Raw genomic sequence first — 25,983 nt, 5'->3', positions numbered from 1 at the left:
TTGATCTTAGCTGTGTTAAGGGCTGGCTGAAAATCTTAAGCAGCTTTAAAATGTTTTTATGGAGAAAGAGATAAAAAAATAGCATTAATCTTATATGTGAACATGGATAATTTGTTCACATAATAGGTTGTTCAAGTTGATGCTAAATACAGTTTCATTTAGCAGACACTTTTGTCCAAAGTGATGTACAACACAAGCAAGAACTTAGACCGAAATGACTTAGCTGACAGGTTACTGAAAGAACATTTAGCCATGAACTTAGAGCAACTCAGGTCAACGACATTTTCAACCTGTGAAAGAATCATGTTGACGTCTTTTTTACTTGAGTATACAGACAACAATATTGTGATCTTGGGACAAAGCCAAGCTAAAATCTGCATTATTTTTTAACATTCAACCAAAAACAAGCGTCTCTCAAACATCAACAGAATATTTCCAAACACAACCGTAGCCGTCAAAGTCAAAGAATTAGCATGATTTAGGAGGGAAACATTTAACTTGAAGATAAATTATTTTACCTACTGTACATACTAAACTGCTGTGTCATATAATTTACTGCAGGATTCATCTGTCTGATTCATATATTCTCTTTGTCGTGGGGTGTTGGTTATTGTTTGAGGACAGTAGGTGCTAGTTACGCTACAGTCTCGCCCTGGTACAGATCAGAGCTGTAATTGAATCCCTCTCCAGCACAACGGAGGGAGTGAGCGGTTTGCAGTGAAGCTTGAAGCTGTCATTGAGAGCTGGGTCTAAAACAGACAGCAGTTCACTCTCTATTCATTTAGTATCATTACAGGCCTCCTAAGAGCCCTAATGGGCCTAATAAAAAGACAGAGGTAATAATGAGACTAGAGGGTCCTATATGAGCCACAGGAGTAGGAGAAGGAGGAGAGCCAGGGGAGCCAGGGAGAGAGGAAGCAAGAGAGTGTATGGAAAATATGATAGTAGAGAGAGCGTGTGTGAGTGTGTGTGTGTATGTGTGTGTGTGAGTGTGTGTGGCAGAGAAAAAGACAGAGGGAAAGGAAGTGAGTGAACATTGAATACCAGAGGGCACTGGATGCATTTCCCTGTAATGTACTGTAAATCTGCATGTACATTGTTTGGTGTGTGTGTGTCTGTTTAAATAACCGCACCATTTAGAAATTATATGGCTGGGAGTTAAATATTTCTATTGGAACATTAAGAAGTTGTCTTTTTGTTGTCTGTTTAAAGATCATAAGGGATACTTTTGTTAAAAACACCCCTTCAGAGTGTCTTCTTCTTTTTTCAGAAAAAATATTTAACTTCTAAATTGTTTTCTGAATTTACTTTGATAAATTCTGTAAAGGTGGACTCCAGCCTTCATAATGTAACGTAAGAGAAAACCGACGGCATGCTGCATGTTTCCCTCCAGCTCTACACATGTGGATACTGAAGGACTTTTACATTAATGGAGCGATCTGCAGTAATGACTCTTATTACCTCATCGTTAAGGCCATTTGCTCGCTGGGCTATGAGTGTAATGGTGGGAGTGGACTGTTAAACTGTAGGGACCCCTTTTGTCTTAATCGTTACTTGGTGACACTCTGACCTGGTGGCCCCGGGTAAAGTGTCCCCAGAGTGTCACATGGGGCTTTAATAACTGTCAGGTGTGGATTTAGATCTTAACCGCATTCAAGATCAATAGTTATACATGGAAAATGTTAATGCAAAAATATGACTGTATGTAAATTTCTTGAATTCATTTCTGCTGCCCTGTAGCTACAATTAGATTGAAAAAAATTAATTGTATCCTATTTGGCCTCTTTTTGACCTGGAAAATATTAGGTCAGTGATGCTCCTTTTTACCCTTTAGGTGTCTCCCAGGTGCTGAGACAGGAACATTCCTTGTACCCAAAATGAAAGTGAATGTATAATCGGAAAAGGACACCACTAAGCTGTCAATTTTGGCTGCAAATTTTATCTTTGTTTTACAGTTACAGGTTTTGAATTAACACAACAACTTCTAAATCCTATTAAACACAGCTGTCAAATGTAAACACCAAATTGTGACATTCTATCATTTCATATTGTATTGTGAAGTTTTATTTGGTTACCATCTTTTTTTCCTACGGTATTGTATCTTTTCATATAACACATTCGTAACACATTATAGCATTTTGTATCATATCATATTGAATTGTATTTATTTTTGTACTAATGCATACCAGGGCTGGGTATTGCTGAGAACCTCACAATTTAATTTGATTTTGATTCTTCAGGTTGCGATGTCAGTTTGTTTCAATATTAATATAAATGCTTCAATTTTTGATTTTCATGCCTACGTGCACATATGTGGCATTTCACCTCCCATTCAGGTTTATTAAACAATCCAAACATCAGAATGAATAGTTGAATGAGTGCGCTTTATGCTGCTTTGGTTGCCATTTTGTTATTGTTTGGTCTAGCGCAGCCCTCATTCATACAACGAGAATAACACGCACAGCACCCCTCACTGGTCAGGAGGTGATTGATTTGGAGGATTTGCTGAATCGATATTGAATTGAAAAATTTTGTAATGTATTGATTAAACAATATTTTTTAACCCACCCTTAATGAGTACATACCATATGGAGTCATATCGTATCATAGAGTATGTAATGTTTTGTATCATAGTGTTTCATATGAGTTTTGTATTATTGTATGATATTAAATTGTATCTTATTGTTTTGTTCACATTGTACCATACAGTATTGTTTCATAACATTTTTTTATCGTGTCTTATTGTAGTGCATCTAGGGATAGGTACCAACCAAATTTTGTTCAAAGTACCAGGTACCGATTCACGTAAAATCAAAAGGTACCGTGTTTAGGTACCTAAATCCATCCTTGTGACTGTGGGGTAGTGGAAGAGTATATGACTTTCCATGCTGGACATGAACACAGCATTACAAGGTTATATACTGAAGAGTAAACATGTCAAATTAAAAAGTATTTACATTTTATTATTAAACAAATTGATATTTTTACCACATAAACACACAAAAGTACTGAAAATTGGTACCGTTGAGTAACGATACCGATTGGCAAGTACTGGGAATTGGTACCGTATCGTTTCAAATGTGAAAGGTACCCATCCCTAAGTGCATCACATTTTATAATATCTTGTTGAATCATATTTGAATCGTAGCGTTTTGTAACCTTTCAAATCACAGCCTGTAGTTTCATAGCATATCATAACATGTCTTTGCGTGGTATATTGTGTTGCACTGATTTATATTGAATCTTGTTGCATCGTGAAGTAATTCCATCAAATTGTTTAGCTATCACAATGTATTTCAAAGTGTTATTTTGTGTCAGGTCATTTCATATAATTATCACTATCATTATATTGTATAGTTTCATATCACATTATGCAGTATCACATTGTTTTGTATTGTATTATCTCACACTGTATTACATTTTAAGGTATTTTGCTATTATGGTTTGTTTTGATTGTATCATACTGGTCTGTAAATTTTATGGGTACCAGGACACAAAAAAAGCGATTCAGCTTACTAAATGAGCTTTATGGAAGTCTAAAAGAATTAATATGTTGATAATTAATTTTGCAAATACTTTGTGACTGTCTCAATAATCTGTATCTACTGTGAGCTTAGCCTGGGTTCCGTTGTCTGTCTTGGATGGTAGAGCGAAAAAGAAAAAAAAGATCTGAGGACATTTACATAACAAGTCTTATTTAAGAATTTGTGAACAAGGACCGAGGAAATCCATCAGTATTTCCAAAAATAAATCAATTTTACAATGGTCCCTGTGTAGTCTCCTTAAGTAAGTAAGAGGATTGCTTTCTTTAAGTCTGGGATTGAAATGGAATACATTGACACAGGGGCGGATCCTCTCCCTTGCCCCCAAGACTCCCCCACCCCACCCCGTCAAATCAAAGGTTTCAGCTGCTCTTTATTGATTAGATTTTAGAATATGGGACTAGCTTCTCCCTTAGGTGCAGATGAGTAGCAGATGTTAATTATCCTGTGTGTGTGTGCACGAATGTGTGTGAGGGGGTGTTTGTATTTGTGTGCAACAGTCGCTGAACTACTTCTTTTACAATTGTTGCCTCAGAGTATTAACGCACAAACTGCATTTTAAAGAAGCAGCAAAACCCAGGTCACTTCTATTTTATTGATCCACGTATAAAACTAACTAATTTATGAGAAATACGCTTTAAAAACAGTGGCTCAGAAAATCAGCGTTCCCTTTCTGATACCAATCAGTTACTTTTCCTCCAATGAAAAACGAGTTATTTATTACACGATAAAAATTCAGATAATTGAAATGTCAAACTTGTCTTGTTTCTGTACCTGGGATATGTTTTGCCCAGCCGATGATGACCACCAGCTCACGGTCGGCCAGGTCGCACAGCGTGGTCAGGGCCTTGATGTCCCCATCAGGTACGCTGGGGTCAGGCATGGCGTAGATCTTCTCTGGCTCCACCACCAACAGATGGGAGACAATCTTCGTCACTGAGGGAGGGATGAGGAAGCAAGGCAAAAAACAAAACATTAACAACAGACAAAGAGATGTAGACAAGAAGAGGGAGAGATATGATTTAGCAACAAAAAAACATTCGAAAAACTATTCAGAGAGGTCAAGACGGGACACTGGATAGAGCAGAAAACAGGGTGAAAGTGGGGATCGACACACAAGAGAGGGGCTTCAGGTTTGATTTAACCTCCTGCGACAGCTTAAGGGTCAACCTTAACCTAGAGCCTTTATAAAGTTTTTACAAGAGTGATTATACCAAACAAACTTAAAAAAAAAAAACACAAAAAAAAAACAGAACAAAAAAACGAAAACAACTTCGTTTGACTCACGAGGCTTTTTGGCAGGAGGTGGGATGGAGAGGCCGAGGTAGCCGCCGTTCTCTGCATCCATCCTCCGTTTGTACTTCTGTCTCCCTCCTCTGACTCGGTCCAGACGCACACCTGTACAGTCCAGAGAGGGCACAGCATTCATCAATTACAGAGAAGAATAATTAATTAATTGAACTTATCTTAGCATAGCTCCTAATTTAAAAAGCAACATGTACCGTTTAACAGACTTTGTTGAGAGTCTGTCTTTTCAACTAATTTTCGGACACCTCTGTCCATTTTAACATAAAGCTGCCAATAACACATCTTGCATTTTATTAAGACAAGTAACTAACCCTTGAATGAAGAATTTTAAATAACCAATCATATTTAAGAATGATTTAAATCTACTTTATATGACAGGAAGCAGAGATGAGCAATATTACATAGACCTTGTACGATTTTTCCAGTTTTTAAGGTTAAACCAGGCACACCATGGAAGCTTTGTGTTTCAAGCTCTTTATGCACAGATTAAAATTCTTATTGAGTTTCTTTTATTTATTTTTGACCGTTTTACTGAAAAGGACGGTTCAATACGTCCTTGTTACAGCTTGAGGAGCGTAAGTACCTAGTTAGTATACAAACGGACATATCTGGGATTATCTTGGAAGCCATCTCAGAGGACACAGGCCACCTCGTTTGCTGGATTTACGCTCTCGTATTAAAAGTTGTTTGAGCATCAGGGGAGAGCAAACAGATTTTACATGGTCAAGTGGAATTGAGTCGTGCGAGATTTCCCAGTGACTCGTATAAATTCCTTTGATTCCCCTGGAAACAAAAGAATCCGATTAGGATGGTCTTTCAATTTCCTGACACCGACTATCCACTAACCTAATTACCCAGCGTGCCCAGAGGGAGCTCATTCTTCCCAGCAAACACAGTGAGATCATTTTATGCCTGGCAGATTGAAGCTAAATCGAGAGCCCCTCTCCTAACACAGCTTTCCATTTGTACGCCTTAAAGTAATCAATAAGGCTCACAAATAGACTTCTTGTTCTTTGAACACATGTGGATGCGGTTTTAATTAGTCAGTTAGGCAGCTAGGAGCTGGGTTTAGGATAGATGGAGCTTTGGTGCTTGCTACTACTATTATTCTTGTTTAAGTTAAATTTAAAATTATAAATTGTGCTGCAGGAAACTGTGAGCTCTGTGTACTTCAGACATTAAACTAATTCAATAGCTCCTCCACATTTAATGACAAATATAGTCCTGACGTAGATGCATGCATTAAAAGAAGGCTTTTGCAGGAATAAGAAAACATGTACAGGTGGCGTATAACCTAATTGCATGCACGATAGATATGTCTGCCTAAGTGACACACAAGTGTTGCACATTTTGTCCCAGCGCAGGCACACACACACACACACACAGGCTCAAACACACACACAATAACACTGACACTGTGTTCCCCGCAGCAGGCTGCAGGGTCATGTGGCTGCGACGAGTGACAAGTGACCAAACAGGCAGAGTTAGAATTCCAAGATCCGCGGGGGCTGTTTGAACTGGAACATCCAACTGGCCCATAATTAATAGACGCTGACAAGAATTAAGAGCTCAGCGCTGACCAGTTTCAGTGTACAGCTTAGTGGTGCTGCAAAAACAGCAGAGACCCCAAGCAGAAAAAAAACACAGAGAGAGGGTTTGAGGACAGGAGAGTCAGGGAATAAGACAGAAAGGCTTCTGTATTTTGGCTGAATGTATCGGTTTCCTCTGACTTTCCCTCTCTGTCTCTTTTTCCTTCTCTTTCAGCATCCGGTGCTTGTCTCCTCCCTGACAGCCCTGCCTGTCCCAGCCAGTGCGGGATTATCTCCTCCCCATGTGATTCGGCACAGTACTGAGAATCTGACCACAACAAGACAGCTGGACGAGGCCCCTTGTGGAGCACTGTGGAGGGACGGAGAGAGGAGGAGGAGGAGGAGGGTTGTGTCATCGTCAGCAGCACATTCCACGCAACCTCGGCGTAAAACCACAGCAGCCGCCACACTGCAGGACAATCAGGTCCGGAGGAGAGCTTGTGACTCTGTTGGAGGAGAGCCCGGTGGCTGCACAGATTATCTTTAAAGCGTCCTGATACATTTTTACAGTTGATGGGCCTTCATAAAGTGTGGCGGCAAAAATATAGAGTGTTGGGAGCTGAGAGAGCTTGGTAAGATCATAGGGTACAATATGTTTAAAACTTAGCGCTGAATGTGAACGAGATGGCCTGAGACGCAGAGATACTGGCTGACTCTGTGTGTGTGTGTGTGTGTGTGTGTGTGTTTGTGTGTCCACATATGTGGAAAGACGATGAGGCATGTTTGCATAGGAGCAATCTTTACAGCCACCTGACCCCGGCTTCCCTTTCACATTCAATATCTTTATTGACTTGTGCAGCCTTAAAGCACACCCTCGATGAAAGAGGCCGTTTGCCTTTATGTGGCGGCAAAGGCAGCGGCTTCATGCTGGACACTTTTATTTATCCTTTTATGTGTTTGTTAATTCTTTGCTTTTTTTGATTACATTAACAAAGTAGTTAGCGTTCTGCTTTTTTTTAATATCATCTTTAAAAAGATTTGAACTCCACAAGGACAAAATTCTGCAACACTTTCTGGTGATTTGCAGTTACCCCTGTAATATTTTGATGCTAATTTGACAATAAAAGTCCAAACATGGCTCAAGTGTGGGTGTTTTGAACAACGCAAGGTGCAAAAATTCTCCAAAAAAAGGAAATTTCTTATTTTAATCTGGGATTTATTTGGTTTAAAAGGGGTTAATTTACAAATATTGAGTTGGAAAATACATAAATCGCACACAATGAGCTGCTTTTTAAAAACTTATGATAACTAACTCGCTGCTGTTGCCTTGATACCTTTCAATTCCCAAACACAGTTTGGATATGATGACTTCTGTGTCTTAAACTGCTACGGCCTAGACCCTTGAAAATGAAACCATGACAATAGAGAAAACTTTAAAGAAGATGATAAAATATCAGTGGAGAGAGTGATAGGCAAAGAGAATATCACAAAACTGACAGGATTCACACTTTTCAGTCTGGATTCATCCATCCTGTGCAGAAGAATCTGTTCACAGCAGAGAGATACCATCACAGAAAGCTGTGTGTGAGTGTGTGTGCGTGAGTGTGTGTGTGTGTGTGTGTGTGTGTGTACGTATCTTTGGAACTATTTTGAGCCCCTCACCTGTCAGAGGCGCTTCTTTCTAGAGAATGTGTCAGGTTTGGCTGGCTGGCAAACGCTGCCAAAAGGAGATTAGGAGCTCCCTATTTTAGCTGGGAAAAATCAGAGGGATGCAGCATGAGCAGCCCCCTCTCCAACGGACATACACACATGCATACACACACACACAATGTCCCACTCTTTACAGGGCTGAGAGTTTCCGCTACTACAGGTCATGTCTGCAAGGGTGCAGAGAGCCAAAAGCATCAGACAGCTTTTGTTTGACTGTGCAGAGTCTGGGTGGGCTGTGGAGAAAAAGAGGAGGGGGTTTCTGGAAGAAAACAGGCAAAGAAGCAGGAGGAGGTGGAGGGGTGGACGAGGATGGCGTCCCACCTGCTACACTTTTCATAAATCTGAGCAGGCGTGTCCACAAGGGGTATTACTGTGTAATAGAAAGCCACGCTGACCACACATGCGTTGTAATCGAAAAACACCTGCACAGCTGGAGACGGTCAGGTCGATTCAGGACACCCTTTGTGTCATTCTCACACATAATTTGTTTGTGGCGTTTGCAGGGAAAAGAAGAAAGAAACTAGGAGAAAACACCAGGTCTAACCCCACGTTATTGGTGTGGTTAGGGTGTGGTGACAAATTCAGCGTGAACATGAATGTGTGGGTTTGGAGTCCAGTGTGCGTATCAGAGGGCTGTAAAGAGGCCAGTACTTGGCTAAATCCCTGTCTTCAGAGGAACACGTGTTAGCCTCCGTGTCTGATCTATCACCTGCCAGACAGTGCGGACAGGCGGGTGCACAGAGCCGCTGTGTGGGCCCTGACTCTCAGCTGTAGTCTCCCTGTAACTCTAACACCCTAAAAAGCAAACATGTGCTTCCAGATAGACATGTTATCATGTGCTACAAGAATAAATCAAGTCATGGAGGGTTGGTGGCATTCTGCCTTAGGGTTTAACTCCTTTAAAGATGCAGATTTAAAGCAAGATATGCACATATCTAATAAATGTTTGATTTTATGTAGCTCATATGAAGTCAGACTTATTCTTTCTCTTTATTGTGATGATGTAATCTCAGGGTATAGATTGGTTTCTGATCCAAGCTATTGATTGGAAACAGACCTGACAGTCTGTGATATTGGATACGGCTTTACTAATCTTTTGTGTATGTGGCTGGAGGAAAATAAGGCTGTAACATAACCCCGGTAGCCACGTTTGCTCAGGAAAGACTGCTGATCCCTATCTGTGGTCAGGCGAGGACGAGACAGTGTTGTAGGTTGCCAAAATAGTCTGGCAGCTTGAATTTATCCACCACATTACAGCGTCACGACTCAAAAATCCTCACAACCATGGAATAAAACACTGAAATGCTAAGGTAATGCTAAACCTCATGACATCAAAATCATTAAAGTGTCAACTCATGGAGAGACAGGCAGCCTGCTGGTTATATGCTTGTTTGAAACAAGTTCATAAACATGCTAATTTGCTAACATGCTAATGTGATTATCTGCTCTTAGCCTGACACAGATTTCACTCAGCATTAAAACTACAAAAATAAATCTTTAAAAATATTTTTTCATCGAAAACCACAACAGTGACTAAAACAGACAGAGTCAGAGAATGCTGCCTCTTCACAGAAAATTCCTGAATCATTTAACACCATAAAGACATTCTTTGGGGCTATTAGCACAGCTATTAGCTGAGGGCAGGGAGTCCTGGCAGTGGCTACTGACACCATACCTTCCGAGAGTTGTAATTAGGAGAGTTTTTCCACTGGACCTGTGACCTTTTATCAGCCTCAGACAAACAGTGAAGGGGCCACTGAGTGATGGCTGCTTTCTTCAGCCGCTACCCTCCACCTGACTCATCCAGAGGCTCATCTGAGGCACAGCTTCAGTCATCTATAATACATGTCCCCTGAGGTTTAGCATGGGGGTAACAAAGCCAACTTAAACTGAGGTTGGCATGACATTTTACTATTTTAGCCATGGTTACACCACGCTGAGACAATGAGAAAATGTCACTCAAAAACCAGAAAAAACAGGTCGCCTCCAGTTAGAGAGACTAACTTAGTCTTAGTCTTGCTTAGACAACAGCAATTCACTCAAGGTGGCACAAATTGACCATCAACAGGAGTTAAAAACATTCTTCTTTAACAACATGCCCACCTAACCTTTGGCTTTTTGACTTAAATAGGATTTGAAATGAACATCAAAAGACAGTAAAACTTTCACAAACATTTTTTTTTGCATCTTTTGTTTGCTAATTCAAAAGGATGATACACCTATCCAGCAGTCAATCTGTTTGCTACTTAGCTTAGCACAAAGTTAAGGTAGGGGAAGAGTAGCAACACATGCTTTCTGAAAAAAGCAAGAAACAATTTACTTCCAGACAACATAAGAAAACTGTTTACAGAAAGAGAAGGAGGTTATAGTTTAAGAGGGGGGCTAAACTTTAAAATACACCATGCTAGAACAACATTAAAAAATAAGTGTTTGTCAATATCAGGGGTTAAATTACGGAACAGATTAACAGATGAATTAAAGAAAAGTAAAACCATATGCATATTTAAAAGAATATTTAAAACACAACTTTAAAATAAATATCGGGATGAAGAAAAGCAGTTTGACCCAGGGTGGTAATGACAGAGTCGATTAAAAATAAACAAACAAACAAACAAAACATATACAGAAATTAAGTATTATATAAAGGAAGTTTTATGCTGTGACTGTGTATGAAAAGTATAAATATGTAAAAGTTAAAATATCAATGTAGGAGGTGTGGATAAAAGGGGTAGGATTAAATAAGTCTAACTTCTTCCTACTCCTTTTCGAGCATGTAGATCTGTAACACATGCAGGTTGTTGCTGCAGTCTTCGTTTTCTTTTAATTTTAATATGCATGTGTTTGTTTATGGTGACGACCTATTTTCTGTTTTCTTGGCATGTTCGAAATAAAATTCATTCATTCATTCATTCATTTAAAAATACTCTACATGGACTTCAGGCTTAAGCTACCCTGTGTAACACCAACTATTTAGCAATGGAATGCTTTGAAACTTCACTCATTTACTCAGCTAGCTAACATGGGGTCATTACATTAGCTGTTCAGGCTACATAAAAATAAAGTCTCAGCAATGACAATAAGTAAAAGAAACAATTTGATACAAAGTTTATAAATTTACTGTGAATAAATTAGCTGTTATGAGTAAATTAGCACAAACAGCTAACATGTAAAATCTCTTTGAACAGTCATTTTGCTTGTAAGCAAGCAAAGCCTGCACAATCTGTTTTTTTTGGAATAAATGCCAACTTCTTTTATTATCAAAATGCCCCCCTGAGAGTAGTACATTTACCTCTAAGATGCAGGATATCATTATTTTTCTGTCATAAAACAAAAACAAATAAAACCACTTGTATCTTTCGTTATGCCATAAATACTACTATACAGGGAATCATTTAGAGTTGTTTGTCAGTTTTTCTTTCTTTTATTTAGTAAAACCTGTTACTTTACCTTTTTCTTATCATTTTACTCCAAACACACCTGGACCTAACATATTGGGCTTGAGAGCTGGAGTCAGCTGATTAGCGGCAGGTGTTACAGGAAGGGGGGCGGGTTTCCCTGCCCACCAGTGGAGCTGCTCTATAACTGTGACAGCTGGCATTTTATAATTCAGGGTGGCATGCTTAGAGCAGAGCTTAGAGGGTCCTGGTGGAAATATTAAACACTTTTAGATCGGCTGCGTATGATCTCTGAAGATCTTCTTTTGCACTGCAACATGTGAAAACTCCTCAATCATGGAAGTGCTGCTGTTTACTCTAGCTACAATGATTTGTTCTATTATTGTATGTTTAATCCGATGGGAAAGAAATCAAGGTGTACGCTCCTGAATTTCTATTTTTAAATAAACCCTAACCTCTGATCTATGTTCCAAATGAATGTGGCTGTAACTATAAAAGAGAAATTTTCTGGTTAACTTTCATACAATACAAGACATAAACACATTTTTAGACCAACAAAAGGAACTCATTCATGCAGTGTAATGCTGATCTCTAGAGGAAATCGCTTCATACGTGACACCTGCTTCCATATTACCCTCTGAGCTTATTCCTTTTCCATGACCATCCCTTGGCCACTTGTTATGTGCTGATCTCATTACATGAAGTAGGTTAGCCGCTGTCCCCCACTGATTCCGCGATCACATGGGCTCAGTGCCACGACTGAATGTCCTTTTTCCCTTTAATTGAATGCCATTACTTTCAGAGAATCACCCACTGTGCCACACATCTCGGCGGCTGGGATGCTGCGTCTCGGGAGCGGCAGGCGGTGGAGTTTACGGAGTCAAATTCCCCCTCACACACTCACACACAGACACACACACTCAACTGTCCACATGCACAGCTTAACTTGACCCCTCACAGACAATACCCCGCTGTTTTTCTTTTAAGCATGCGATAATAGTTTCAGCTTTATTTCTGAGGCCTCATAGTTTTCTCTGGCTGGGATTCAAAGGCTCGGTGTGAGATATTTGTGCCGGGATGAAGACATCAAGACTGAGCGGGTGTAAAAATAGTGCTGTAATGGCAATACAATGTATGACCCTTCTTTTTGACATGAACAAATGAAGCAATGTCGGTGTACGAGGAGGCTGTATTAGTAGAGAGACTGACATACAATCTGGTGTGAGCAGCACAGATTGCTGTTTACTGCTGCTGACTTCTATTATGAGATGCGTTTGATGCTCACGGGGCACATCAAAACGATGTGACGGAGGTTTTATTCGAGGAAATTTATGACTGATGTTCCTCTAAGAAGAGAATATAAACAGAAATCTTTGAATTTCTACATTATATTGTATTAAATTGGCATGTAGGTTGCTGAACTTCATAAATGAACCTGGTGGGATACGACCATAACCTATTGTTCTATATGCCACCTCTGATGCTGGTGCAGGGATTTTAGTGCCATTAAAGCCTATTTAACACCTTCCTAAACACTGTGTATGGTATCATACAAACACTAGGGTTCATAAATTCATCAGAGTAAAGCTGAATGGGCCTGAAACAAAAACTCTTCTGTGTAGTGAAGGTAAATAGATAAAATATAAATGAATATCATACTGCTTTTGATTTCAAAGAAATTCGTAGGAGTGAGTTTTGGAGCTACAGTTTCCATTATTCATTGGAGACAGAAGCACAATGTCACTTAGGTGTCAGTGTGTTACATGTGGCCTATAACTGAAGCCCTTTTTTAGCCAATATTTGGCAAATTAGCACCATTAAAAGTATCCCAGATTAGTTATTAGCAGTTCCTTCATTACAAAGTACCCATGGGTGTACAGACGACTGTCATTGCAAAACTTTGTCACTGATGAGAAGTTTAAAAAGTGAAGAGTGTCGAGTGACTTCCGGTGATATATGGCTGAAGGTGGGGTTATAGCTGCTTTCATTTCATCACTTTTCACCAGGGGTGTTGATGTTTGTTGGTGTGTGTTCATTCAGGTAGGCCGTCATTCATTCAGTCACAGAAATAACATTCGCTCAAACCACCCTGAGTCTCTCTGCTTGTCTATCTCTCCCTCCTTCTCTTGATCACTCCATCCCAAGCCTTTACTCAACCAGATTTTGATGCAACCTGTCAACCAATCATTCTGCTGTTTTCAACCTTGCAACTTATTTTCCTTCTTGCTTCTTTAGGCCCCATTTACGCAACGTTTAACCCTAAAACGCAAAACATGCAGTGAAAAAAATCTGCATTTACACGGAAATGCTGAGGAACTGAAAATGCTGTAGTAAGCATGCCAAGCCTGTAGCCGGTGCTATAACTGTCTTGTCCAGAAGCAGCTTTTTGGTAGATCTTCACTAAAATAGAGTATATGAATAGAGCCGATCATCTGGTGTATTGGTGAACACTAAGGGCAGAAGTGGTTCAACAGATGGACATTTTGTTGAAAGACACTCAGCAGATTTAGTCGATTCAGCAGCACAAGAACAACACGGTAGTCTGCAACTTGCACCACAACAGTAAAGTTGAACTGTTGTATGTGCATGTGCAAAATGTGACGTCACCACTTCCACTAAAAACTCCAGCTTGCTGATGGCAGCGTGTTTTTGAAAAGTTCCACACAGGAGGCCGGTTTCAAAAGTTTCTCTTTTAGGCCGGCCAAAACGCTCTGGAAGTACCAGAAGTCATATACTCACCAAGCCAAAAAAAGACATTTTCAAAGCAGAAATTAACCTATTTACAGCCTGGTTCAAAAAACGTCTCCTGTCTGAGTCGCTAATTTTACTACTGGGACCCACTGTCCGGGGCGTGAATTTTTTTTCTAACTCAGCCGTTCAGAGGATATTAAGATCGCGAGATCCCCCAATAAGAGGCACAGCTAAGGGTCACGTGAACGACAAGTGCCCTATGGCTGTAGGCTAAGCCCTTGCCACTACCAATATGGCCGTTATAGCCGATGTGCTTCATTTTCCGTTTCAGAAACAGACGGGTCATGTCGGCGAGACTTCATCCATGTTTATACAGTCTATGATCCACCCATCCCCACCACTAGTGTCACATTCACACAGTGAATTTAAAAATCTGTATATTGTGTTCATCGGTTCTGGTCAAGTTTTGTGTCTAACAGGCTCTGCTGCAGCTTCAACTGCTGACTACTGAAAACAATCAACAGCAAATCAAGAATAGGTCGTTCACCACTGGTTTCAGATACTAAGCGCCCCATTCACATCATGCAGCATCTTTGCTTTGCATATCGCTCTGTGCACCTCAGTGTCTGAAAACTCTCACCCAACGCAAACAGAACTCTAGACAACACAAAACATTTGCTCTGTCAGGATAACAAAATGTGCTTAAAGTCATCCAAGGAATAAAATACTATTGTTTTGCATTGAATATCTGCGACAAAGGGACCTTCCTTGGTTTTACCCATTGTCAGTCTTGTAGATTTAGTCAGTTTCATTTTGGTTACATCACACATTTCTAACAATCTCTGTGTTAAATTCAATTTACTCTGTAACTGTGCGGCTGTCATCACTCATAATGGGTGTCAAAGACAAACACACACTAAAAAAAAAAGTTGTCATAAAATTAAGTTCTTAATGAGTCAGAGACATCAAAATCTCACCAAAAGTGCAATGTAAAGCTTGAATCTGTGTATCAATGTGAAAGATCTTTTTTACAGAAAACACACAAGTGTAAAAAACAAACAAACAAATCCCTCATCGCCAGAAAAAAAAGGCACACAAAAGAGAAAATCCATGGGTTAGATTTTCCCTCTGTGCTCCCAGAGGAATCTCGGCAGAGGAGAAACAACACAGGCAGGAAGTGAGGTGGGATGTTCGGAAAGCATTTAGTGGATCAATACGGCAGGAAAGAGAGAGGAAGGCAGACAGACGAGAGGGAGGGAAAGACAGAGAGAGACACCCAGAGCCCAGGAGAGATGGAGGTCTCAGGGGAACAGCCTGTGCTTTTCAGGAGTACTGTTACACTTCTCAGTCAGTCTCAGTAGGAACATCCAGCTCAGCAGCTTTTTCCGCTCGCTGAGAGGCTTGGCGTTGTGAGGAGAGGTTAGCACTACTGGCAGGTGATGTCATCAGTGTCTCCCAAAGGCCAAAGCCAGGTTTTATATCTGATCACTAAGCCCATCATTTAGACTGCTGCCCACAACGACTTGAACAGTGTGATCCTTGAGGGCATACAAGTCAGCTGCCAAGGCTTGACTTCTTATTTACTCGTAACTTAGAGAGCTTTTTTAGCAGCTTTATTTATAAAATTATGATTAATAAAAGTAGTTTTTATCTTTTACTTTATAGTTATGACATATTATGTTTTCCTTTACAATACATTTGTTGTTGTAGAGCTATTATTTATGTGATTATCTCACCTGAAAGTCCCAGCTGACATTTTACCTGTGGTAATGTCAATGTTGTAAAAATTTAAAATTTACCTCCCAGTTCTCTTGGGGATGCTATTTTTCAAAAAAAGAATGTAGTGGATGTATTTCTGTCTTAAAAAGCAGGGCACAGATGTGTATGGTTTTTTTTCCATTTGTTAGAAAAAAATCTAAATTCTTTTCATTCTTTTGAATAAGTGTTCAGTCCTTCTTTTCCATTGTGAATTGAAATTTGAAATGATTGACAAATTTACAAAACAACAGAAAAAAGACAAAGAAACAAGTATTCACCTTCTTTCAACATGCCAACTTTAAGACATTTCATAAAGCGGCATGCCTGGCACGACTTGCGTCTTCTTTTGGTGATCTCACATTCGTTGGTGGCCGGACAGCTGTACTCAATATTCCCTGGAGATAAAAAAAAGGAAACAGAAACAAAACAAGCTGGTGTTAAATCTTTACCCAAAAATCTGCATTTTAGCATTTCATATAGAGTTATAGTATAGAAAACAAGCGCAAACAAGCACAGATAAAACACACACGCACCTGTCCCAAGGTGACCCCGCCATGACACCCCTGAAGGTGAGGAGGGTTTAGTGGTGTTTTGATTGGACATGTAAAAAGCACCTCCTCGCCCCCAGAGCCCCTCCCCCTCTCTGATTCACAGATAAATTAGCTTCGTTAATGCGGAGCGTCCTCTGTGCAGCGCTCAACATGACCCTGTGCAGCCCATCCTTCTTCACCTGGAGGATGATGGGAAAGCTGGCCTCCCTCAACAGCGCCAGGTCCAGGAGATGGACATGCATTAAGCGCTTAGCATAATGTTCCCCATGAAAGACTGCAAGCTTGAAAAATTGGAAATATTTCTTTGCACTGTGGTCTGCAAACTTAAGGAATATAATTGCTGCCTTTTTTCCCCGCTAGGTACCAGTTTTCACTTTTGTTTAGTCAAGATCCGCGACCCAAGTATCCACCTTATTTGTTTGAATGTAAAACCAAAGCCTGATAAGACCATGGCTGTATTAATGGAACTTGAAACGGTAAACTAGGTGTCTGTTGCCCGCCTCCCCTCACAACACACACAAAAAATCCCCTGTTGGTCAAGGAGAAGGTGCCAACATTTGTCAGGATCCCTGGCATGGACGGAGCAGCAGGTCACATGCACAGTGAGGGGCCGGGGCCTCGTGCCAGCATGTTGGCAGAGGCTGCAGCAGGTTTCATGGTGGGTGAAGTCTTTTAAGCTGAGGCAGGACGGTGCAGCTGCGGAGACACATGCTGTGCACCAGTTTATGTATCATTACTCAGTTATTACGCTAGAATGTGGCGTCTTTGTCCTGTTTACACACATAATGGTTCTGTTTTGACTCTAACTGGTGGATCAATGTTGAATCTTTGTTAACAGTTTTGACACAATTCATGGTCTGAACCTGATGTATGTTTGAGATGAGATACGATAGAGTTTTTTTGTGGTTATTTGTCGCGTTAAGAATATAAAAATCGGAAGCTGTAATTGCATATGTGACATTTTCGATTTGCCAGCCACTCTGTCAAAATTCTGCTAGTAGCTGAAGTGATCCAGGTGAGAATGCAGCAGGGAACTTCCAGAAAAATATATGAGGGATAACTTCTGTATCACATAACAGGATGAACAAAAGCTTCTGAGCTCAAAGAAGGAGAATTGTTTTAAAGATGAGAGCAGTGCACATGTCTGCACATTGGTGCACATGTACATTTTACACTTAAATTAATACAGTAACTCCCATCACAGTTCATCTGTTGCTTCTGACATAAAATTTATAAACATTACACTGTGTCTTTCTCATTGCGCTTCAGACATCCTGTCCAGGGAGATCTTCCCACTGTGAGGAGGAACGTGTGAACATGCAACTCTGAAAATGCAGGAGCGGAGCTGGTAAATGTTTCACAAGATTCTCAAGAGTGCATGTGTAAAAGGGGCAGAGATGTATTTTATAAACAGATATCAAGATTGACTTTTTTTTTTTTTTTGAAAGGAACAAGCGGACTATTTTTTAATTAAAACATAAAAGAATGCACACCAGAATCTATGATTTTTAAGGTGGTGTCTCACAATCTGATGCCCAGAAAATTCTCTCAGGAAGGGGTGTGAAAAACATATTCTCTGATCTTTACATTTTTTTTCTCAATTACACTTTTTTTTTTTTACTGTACTAAGAATACCGTGGCATCATAGTTCTTCCCTGCAAGTGTCTAATTCCTTGTTTGAATCATGTCCATCATGTAGCACCAGTCAAATGTGTATCAAAGGTAAATAAAAAGGATATTATTTGCTACGCATTTCTTATTTTGTGACTGTCAAGCCACCAGGTTTTCACAGCCTGTAAGTTTGTTGGTGACATTTATTTTTAATAAATACATCATATAATGTTCAAAAATAAAAAAAAAACTCATTTTTTTTTATCAGAGTAGAAAAGGTTGCATCAATTTGAAACCTGACAGATTATTAAAGGACACATTTCGTACTTGAATGGATCAAAATAATGTGTGTGTGTGTGTGTGTGTGTGTGTGTGTGTGTGTGTGTGTGTGTGTGTGTGTGTGTGTGTATGTTGCACTGGGGTCTCCAATAGTCTTAAATTGCCTGCCTCTAAAAGCTCACTGTCGGCGTAGCCTCTTAGTTAATCAGGTCTCATGTCCACCTTTATTCCTCAAAGGACGTTTTAGCCACTCTAATATCCTTCCTTAACCTCTCTTATTTTCCCTCTAAATTTTGATATATTGTTATGCCATGCTATTATCCACGCGCTCGTCTCCACTCAGGACGGACCTCTCCTTGTCCTCCTCCTTTAGTGAGGCCGGGACCCCCCCTCCCTGATTACCATTCCATTAAAGTGAATTCTCCTTTCAGTGAGTGACCACGTCCCCTGTCCCTCTGCCTTTTATTTGGAGGACTCCTCTTCATCCTTTTCTCTCCCGCTCTCCTTCCTCTGTTATTGCCCCTGATAACACATGCCTTAGCCTCTAATTGGCCCCCCCATCTCAGCCCCCTCTTCGCTGTGGACTGGAGGGGCCCGAGGGCAAAAAGCAGATCCACACCTCCCACCTCCAACCCTCCTCCTCCTCCTCCTCTCTTGACTTTCTCCCAATGAAATGCTGCTTCTTAATTACAGTCACCCAACACTGATTGTTATTGACTGAAGCTCCCGCGGCTCAGGACGAGTGACGGACAGATTAGGTTCATTATGGGCCTGTCCTCAACAAAGGAGAGCCAGAAGAAGAACAGTCACCATGGATCCACTTTGTACAGTTCATCACTGCATCGTGGGTCAGGCTACGACACATGCAGCTTAAAAATGACCTGAAAATAATCATATACAGGAATTCAGAATGATGCTGCAGTGTCAAACTGAGGCTGTCACAATGTTATTCTTTATTTTTTTCTAAACAAAACTTGTAAAACAACATGTGTGAACATGATGTGTGAGTATTCCAAATAATCAAATTTGAGCAGTCATTTTTAACATTACTTAAAAAGTTAAAAACGATTGCATTCAAATTAGAGGTGTGAAAATTTTTGATACGGCAATATATCATGATACTTTGACCCGTGATAGCATATAGATATTTCAGCTCTTAATATCAATATTTTATTGAAATAAAAATGTATATTTTAGGTGACTTAGAAGAACAATAAGCTTCCACACCTTCACCGTGGTAGGTGACGCCAAAGAGCTACTCCACTGTATAAATATAATCTCAAAGTATATTCAAAATATTTGATTCCTAAACTTGATGATGTGGGTCTGATGCCATAAGCATCAAAACTTCTCTCTGTTCTTGGGTCAGTTAATTAAAAATTGTTTTAAGTTTATTTTTCACAGACTAGTAGTCTGATAAAATAATAATCATAGTCATATTTTGCGCAATATCAGATTTTTTATGGGTAACATTTGTTACACCAAGCGACATTTATCAGTTTCACCAACTGACCACGTCTTCCACCCAATAATTTCTTTGCAATATAAATTTAATTTCACAATAGTTTAAGCAATGAACTTGACACACTTTATATTTTCAAATTAAGTGTATGTATGAAACACTGCATCTAACTTTCATTATTTCAAACACAATAAAACAGAAAACTTGTTTTTAATCAAATAGTTAACTGTGTAGAATATCCTGATATATTGTTATGTTGTGATATTATCGTATCGTGACCAAAGTACCGTGATGCGTATCGTTAGGTTCTTACCAATTCTCACCCCTAGTTCAAATTTGGGGACAAACGGTGAAAACACCAAACCGTTGGATTTAGAAAAATGCTAGTTCCTTTAAAACTACTGGGCTGGACCAGTGAGGTGGCTATTTTTTTCTTGGAAACACAAGACAAAAATCAACATCTTATTGGACTGAGGAGCCCTTCACATGTTTTACCTTTTTTTTTCTAAATAAGTGTCATCAAAACAAACTGGGGGGATGAGAGTTGTTGTTTTACGTCTGCATGTTAACCTTTCATAATTTTTTAAGCAGCAAAAAGTTGAAGAAGCTGTTGGTAAAGCCTTCAATCTTACTTAAAGCTTTTTTTTGACAAGCATTCCAGTTGTCTTGATTTTGGCGCCCCCTGTGGGCAAAGTAAGAACTCGTATTTTTAAAAAAAGTCCTGTACATGTGTAAGTTTTTATTTCTGACACAAAATCTTCTCTTATGTTATTTAGCAGTCTCACTGTGAACAGGTGCTTGAGAAAAAGCATGAAAAGGATTTGATCACACTATTCACACCTACACCTCGCAGCAGTAAAAGGTTTTCGTGGTGAAAATCACAACGATAATATTAAAATAAGAAGAAGACTATTGCTCAACTATTGCATGTGCTGTGAAGACCCATAAAGTTAAACTTGTTGGGTTTTGGTTGAACAGCGAAAATCGTTCAAATCTGCAGCATATGTGGCTTTCAATATCTACCACTACATTTAAAGTGGAATGAATCGGTTGAACTTTATTTCATTTCTTAAGCTATTCCAGATTTACCTGCCTCAGTGTGACCTCACTGACTGCCTGTCTGGCTTCAGGCCTTTCAACAAAAATCCTGCAGACAACATTTTCAAATCTGCATCTGAGTTTGCAGCCTGAGTGATTATTCTGCAACAGCTGCCACACATGGCAGAGATGATGCCAGACGTACCACTCACATGCAGACGCATCAAAAAAATCACAATCCAGGGCAGATTTACAGTCTGGGTCTAAAGCCTGCTGTAGACTCTCATAATCAAAACCTGTTAAGACTCTTTAAAAACCAGCACTAAGAGGACAGAAGAATTAGTTCCTCATCAGGTCGACATGCTCTTCTTGTGACAACAAATGTCTTGGTAGAGCTGATAAATTGCATTCAGGATCAGAAAAGAGGGACTTTCTTTCCACCTGGGTTTCTGGGACAACACTTTCTTTGCAGATAGTTCAACCACCTGCTCAATTACAGACTCTACATTTATTTTTGGGTATAACTGAGAGGCGTCGGGTTGTACCTTGTATCGTCCTTTTGAAGAACGCTTTGCAGGCCTCACACGAAGCCACCCCGTAGTGGTACCCTGAGGCAATGTCGCCACACACCAGGCAAAGCCTCTTGGGAATGGCGTTGAGCATGTACTCGCACTTCACTGGCGAGTCATCCGCCACGCCCCCAGAGCAGTCCTCGTAGCGGCGTAGGCAGGCGGCGCCGCCTCCCAGCATGCCTGGGTTGAACATTGGCGGGGAGTCCAGGGCGTGTTGGTGTCTGCTGCCGTTGATGTAGCCTCCGCTCGCGTCAGAGTTGCCACTGGGACTGTGGTGGCTGCCGGTGTCTACGAGGGAGGAGGACGGGCTAGATGGCTCAGTTTTGACGTACGAACCACAGCTGGAGGAGAGGTGTCGGTCCTCAGAGGGCATTCTGTTTAGCAACCTGTAGGAGAGAGATGGAGTCAGTCTGAGTGCAAATTTATTTACAGAGTGAACTAGATCACTCGATGCTAAAGTTTTATAGGTGGAGACAAAGCCTGAGAATGAAACAGAAAACAATACAATCACAGTATTAGTCAGTTTATCCTGAATCCAGAGTAAGATGAAAACTTTGATTTCACTTTTAATACAGAAATTCGAAGATGTGCCAGTTTTACAAGAGAAGATCAGATAGTGATCAAAATAGAAACTGCCTTAATGAAAATAAAGTACGACCAAAAGTGCGAATGACAAAATAAATGTATGTTATTTCAAAGTTTTGATGGCCTTGTGTCCCATGATGCAATGCACACTGGTAATACTATATTTGGTGAAAAATTTCTTGAAAATAAGCATATAAAACTGTAACATTTTTCAGTCTGTTCATCTTAAAATACCAAACAAACGAAGATTTTCAGATCAAAATCATATATTTTTTGCTCATTGATGATTTTTTTTAGTTTATGTCCAGATAACATTAATAACACAACACCTGACTTGTAAATAAGTACTGATCATTCAGAGATGCAGGACTTCACGACCCTTGTATGAATCTACATCAGAAAACTGCACCATCAAAGAAATCATCTCAACTGACACGACATACTGATCGCTGCTTTCCTCCATCATCGCCTGATCATTGTGTGAGAGATTCATCAGCTGTGATGGAGCACTCTGGTTCATCTGAGTTTGATAGATTATGTTACAGATGCGACCATTTATGTGTTGGAATGCTAAGTGATCTACTACAGCGGCTTATTTCTCTCCGGCAAAATGGTAACTAACGAGCATGTCAACAGATGCCCCATACATCTTGCAAACAATGCCCACAGTTGGTCGCCTGCCAGGAGTAAATGAATGAATGAAACTTCAGAGGGCTGTTAATGGACACAGAGAGGTGTTACACTCAGCATATGGAGCATCATGGGTAATACATGACCCGATCAATAGTCCCGGTTAGATTGCCAAAGGACGGTGCCGGGTTACTCCGGACTGGAGAGAGAGGTTTGAGGGAGGAAGAAGAGGTGCTGAGTTGGGATTAAGTTCCCTAATCCCAAATTTCACTTATAAATAAGGGAAAACATTACTTTTGCGCCTTTTTCTACTTGTTAAAGTCTTCAAGTGTTTGCTATTTTGTAGTCCTTCCTGAAGCTCAATGCTTTTTTCAATTAACAGGGAGGATTTTTAGAGGGTGTATGCTTTTGCTGTCTGAGGGTTGAGGAAATTTGGGATATGGAGCCAAAAGTAAGGAAAACTTAAAGTAATACAACTGTCTAAGCTGCAGATCATTTCCAAGAATGATCAGAGAGTCTGTGACAATTAAAACTGTTAAAGAACCTGACATATCTAAGCAGCTTTTACTTGAGCTTATTTATGGTTTAAATTATATATTTTCATCAAAGTGTTTTGTTTTTTAGAGTTCACGCCAACCGGACATATTAGATGTATTAGAAAACTAATGATTTAAATAACATGATATGAAATTTAAAGTGACATCACAAGAGCTGCCAGCTTCAGTCACACGAATCATAAGCTCAAATGTTTTGGATTTTCAAATTTATAGCACTAGTTTTACTTTACTGCAGTAAAGGAAAACTTTAATTCATTTATTTATTTATCTGCAAAAAAAAAAAGAAAACTGTCAAGCCAGAGTTAGCTATAGAGGGAATTTTAATCTGTGGTCCCTGGAAAGGAAGATGCATTTAAAACATACTTAACAACAGTCATCACTAAAAACAGCACATTTAAGATTACATTTAATTGTCTCTGGTTGATGCATTAACAGGATTCAAGTTCAGTTTTAACTTCCCATGACATGGTAGAAGCTAGATCTGTGACAAAAACTTTCGGAGCTATTGTTTGTATGGTTTATGTATGCAGTAGTATACAACCCTCTGAAATTAGTGTGTCAGAGCTGAAACCACACGACTCTGTGCCTCTGAGGGAAATGAGTGGAAAGCCGTTTAAAGAGTGTCTGAAATCAACAGGAAGGTAATGCTGTCAGATGTCGTCTTCTTCTTGTGTTTGGGGCTGTCCCTGCCTGTTTTAAAACCATCATATGTTGTGGTCAGGAGCCTGTTTCCCCCTCCACTGCCTCTTTGCATAAGTGTTTAAATAAAGCCATGAAGTCATCAGGCCCTGACAACATGAAACCCCCCTTTTTTACTGCTAACAGAGGAAGAGATGGCCTCCACCCCTGGGTGCAGATCAGATCTATTGATCTCTCGGCTTCCTTCCTGTTCCAGATGAAAAAATAAACCCTCCTCTTACAGGTTCCAGACATTCCTTATGCATTTTTAATCAGCCAGGACTGTTAACACAGTGCGAGATGGAGCGATACAACATTATGTTATAATACATTGTGGTTTATAAAAGATTCACAGGGCTCATGTTAAATCTTGTTAGCAATCAGCGCACCCACACTCAATTGGGAGGTGTATTTTCTCTCATCTGAGGGAATTGGAGGGAGCGGCGTGGTAACAGTTAATACATCATCGCAGCCAGATAGGAGGGAATCCCCTGGGGAGTAGTACGTTGTGGCATATGTAAAAAGTAGTTCACTCCACACTTAGCACACAGTAACGCTGGGGAGATGTTTTTTGTTAGCTTTAATGGAAATTTCTAATGGCTCCTTTCAAATCTGTCGAAATGAAATAATGGCACGAGACACCAGACAAAAATAGCTTCATGGTTTCAGAATTTGGTCCCTCCTCTTATTATAAAGCAGTGTAGAGTTTTTCCACATGCAGCATGACTCCCTCGCTTGACAACGCACGCTTAAACGCGCACGCCGCACCTCATATCTAATGGGGTAGTGTTTGCTCCGCCGCGCAGAAAAATGGTACAAACGGAGCAGACAAGCAAGACTCATCAGATAGACGTGAAGGTCACCTGCCTTCTCTGCTCGGCTGTTCTTAGAGGCCCAGACGGGACCACAATGGACGCCTCGAAGCAGCAGACACACAGGTTTCACTCTGTTCAACACACTGGAAAAAGAAAAGCGCACTAGAGAGCTGTCAATTATGTTTCAAACACTTGACATGCTGCTCAGATCACTTTAAACTGCTTTTTTTAAAATTCATAAATACTTTTGTTTTGGAGCCAAAGTGTGATGGGTGTGAAAAGGTCCCGCCAGAGCAGCTTAAAATCTAAAATGTTAGTGTCTGCATGTTTGTGCGTGTGTGTGTGATGTGCATGTGTGTGTTTTGGCCTGCCTCCTAATGCTGGCAGTGTTGCAGATCCCCTGCTTCCCTACATAAATCCTGAATCCATCCACCTCTTCTCCAAACCATAAAATATGTCCGCAGCCTCCAAAATTCTGCTCGATAAATTTTTACCACCAGTTCTAAAAAAAATCAACAAAAACAGAAATAAATCCAAAATGTACACTCACAGCTCTCCTCTCTATAAACTCATGCTGTCCTACAAATTAAGGGTTAAAAATCCCACTCTCCATATTTTACTGTGTATTTTCCCACTGAGAGGAAATGTTATTGTTGAGCTAGGGGTTAAGCTTGTAGCAGGGAGCGCGGCGTAAATCACGGTGCTGAACACACAGCCGAACATGGGAGCTTGGAAGGACAGAGGCAAGGAGCCATGCATGAAATTAGTTCATTAATCTTTCTATGATAGGCCGTCCTTGTTTGGGGCAAACTCTATCAGCTTTAAACGGAGTGCCCCTCTCTGCCTGACACATAGATTACACTGTGAGTCCGCAGCTGGGAAGTCTGGGAAATGAATGGTCACGCGAGCAAGGAAAACGGGGTAGAGTGTGTCGGCCGAGTGTTAAGTAGTAACAACAACATGCGTGTAACACAGCGTTGGCACAAATGAAGGTCAGCAGAAAAATGTGCATGTTCTAAGATTTAAATACACGATTCAGACGCTGCTGAGAATAAAGGAGTGAGGTTTCCAGAGAGGAGATCTGAGTTTCTGACACGTTTTCACACACACGGCACATTTTTGTATAACTGCTCACACAACTTCATCACACACACTCGATTAAAATAATAAAAAACACAATCCTAATACTGATCAGTTTCCCACTTTGTGAGACAATTTGTCTCAATCATTCAGCAGTTCAACAAACTCAGACTCAATTATTAGTGTCAAGAT

The 25,983-nt window shown here is 40.2% G+C and overlaps 1 protein-coding gene across 4 annotated transcripts in view; it reads right to left on the bottom strand.

Annotated features, from left to right (window-relative positions):
• LOC141801997 (steroid hormone receptor ERR2-like) overlaps positions 1 to 25,983 on the bottom strand; it is an 85,073-nt gene that overhangs the window by 10,607 nt on the left and 48,483 nt on the right. For all 4 annotated transcript variants that reach the window (XM_074685381.1, XM_074685379.1, XM_074685378.1 and 1 more), the window contains 4 exons: positions 21,420 to 21,832; positions 16,212 to 16,328; positions 4,830 to 4,940; positions 4,317 to 4,478 (listed from right to left, as the gene is read on the bottom strand). In XM_074685381.1, the coding sequence (XP_074541482.1) occupies positions 4,317 to 4,478; positions 4,830 to 4,940; positions 16,212 to 16,328; positions 21,420 to 21,819 (790 nt within the window). In that variant the 5' untranslated portion in view covers positions 21,820 to 21,832. The remainder of the gene's footprint in view (positions 1 to 4,316; positions 4,479 to 4,829; positions 4,941 to 16,211; positions 16,329 to 21,419; positions 21,833 to 25,983) is intronic.

The sequence above is a fragment of the Halichoeres trimaculatus genome, unplaced genomic scaffold (assembly GCF_033239565.1).
Source record: "Halichoeres trimaculatus isolate MK-OKI-2021-1 unplaced genomic scaffold, fHalTri1.1 fHalTri1_scaffold_13, whole genome shotgun sequence".
NCBI lineage: Eukaryota > Metazoa > Chordata > Actinopteri > Labriformes > Labridae > Halichoeres > Halichoeres trimaculatus.
The sequence above is the reverse complement of the archived record's forward strand: the minus strand, read 5'-3'. Positions and strand labels throughout refer to the sequence as shown.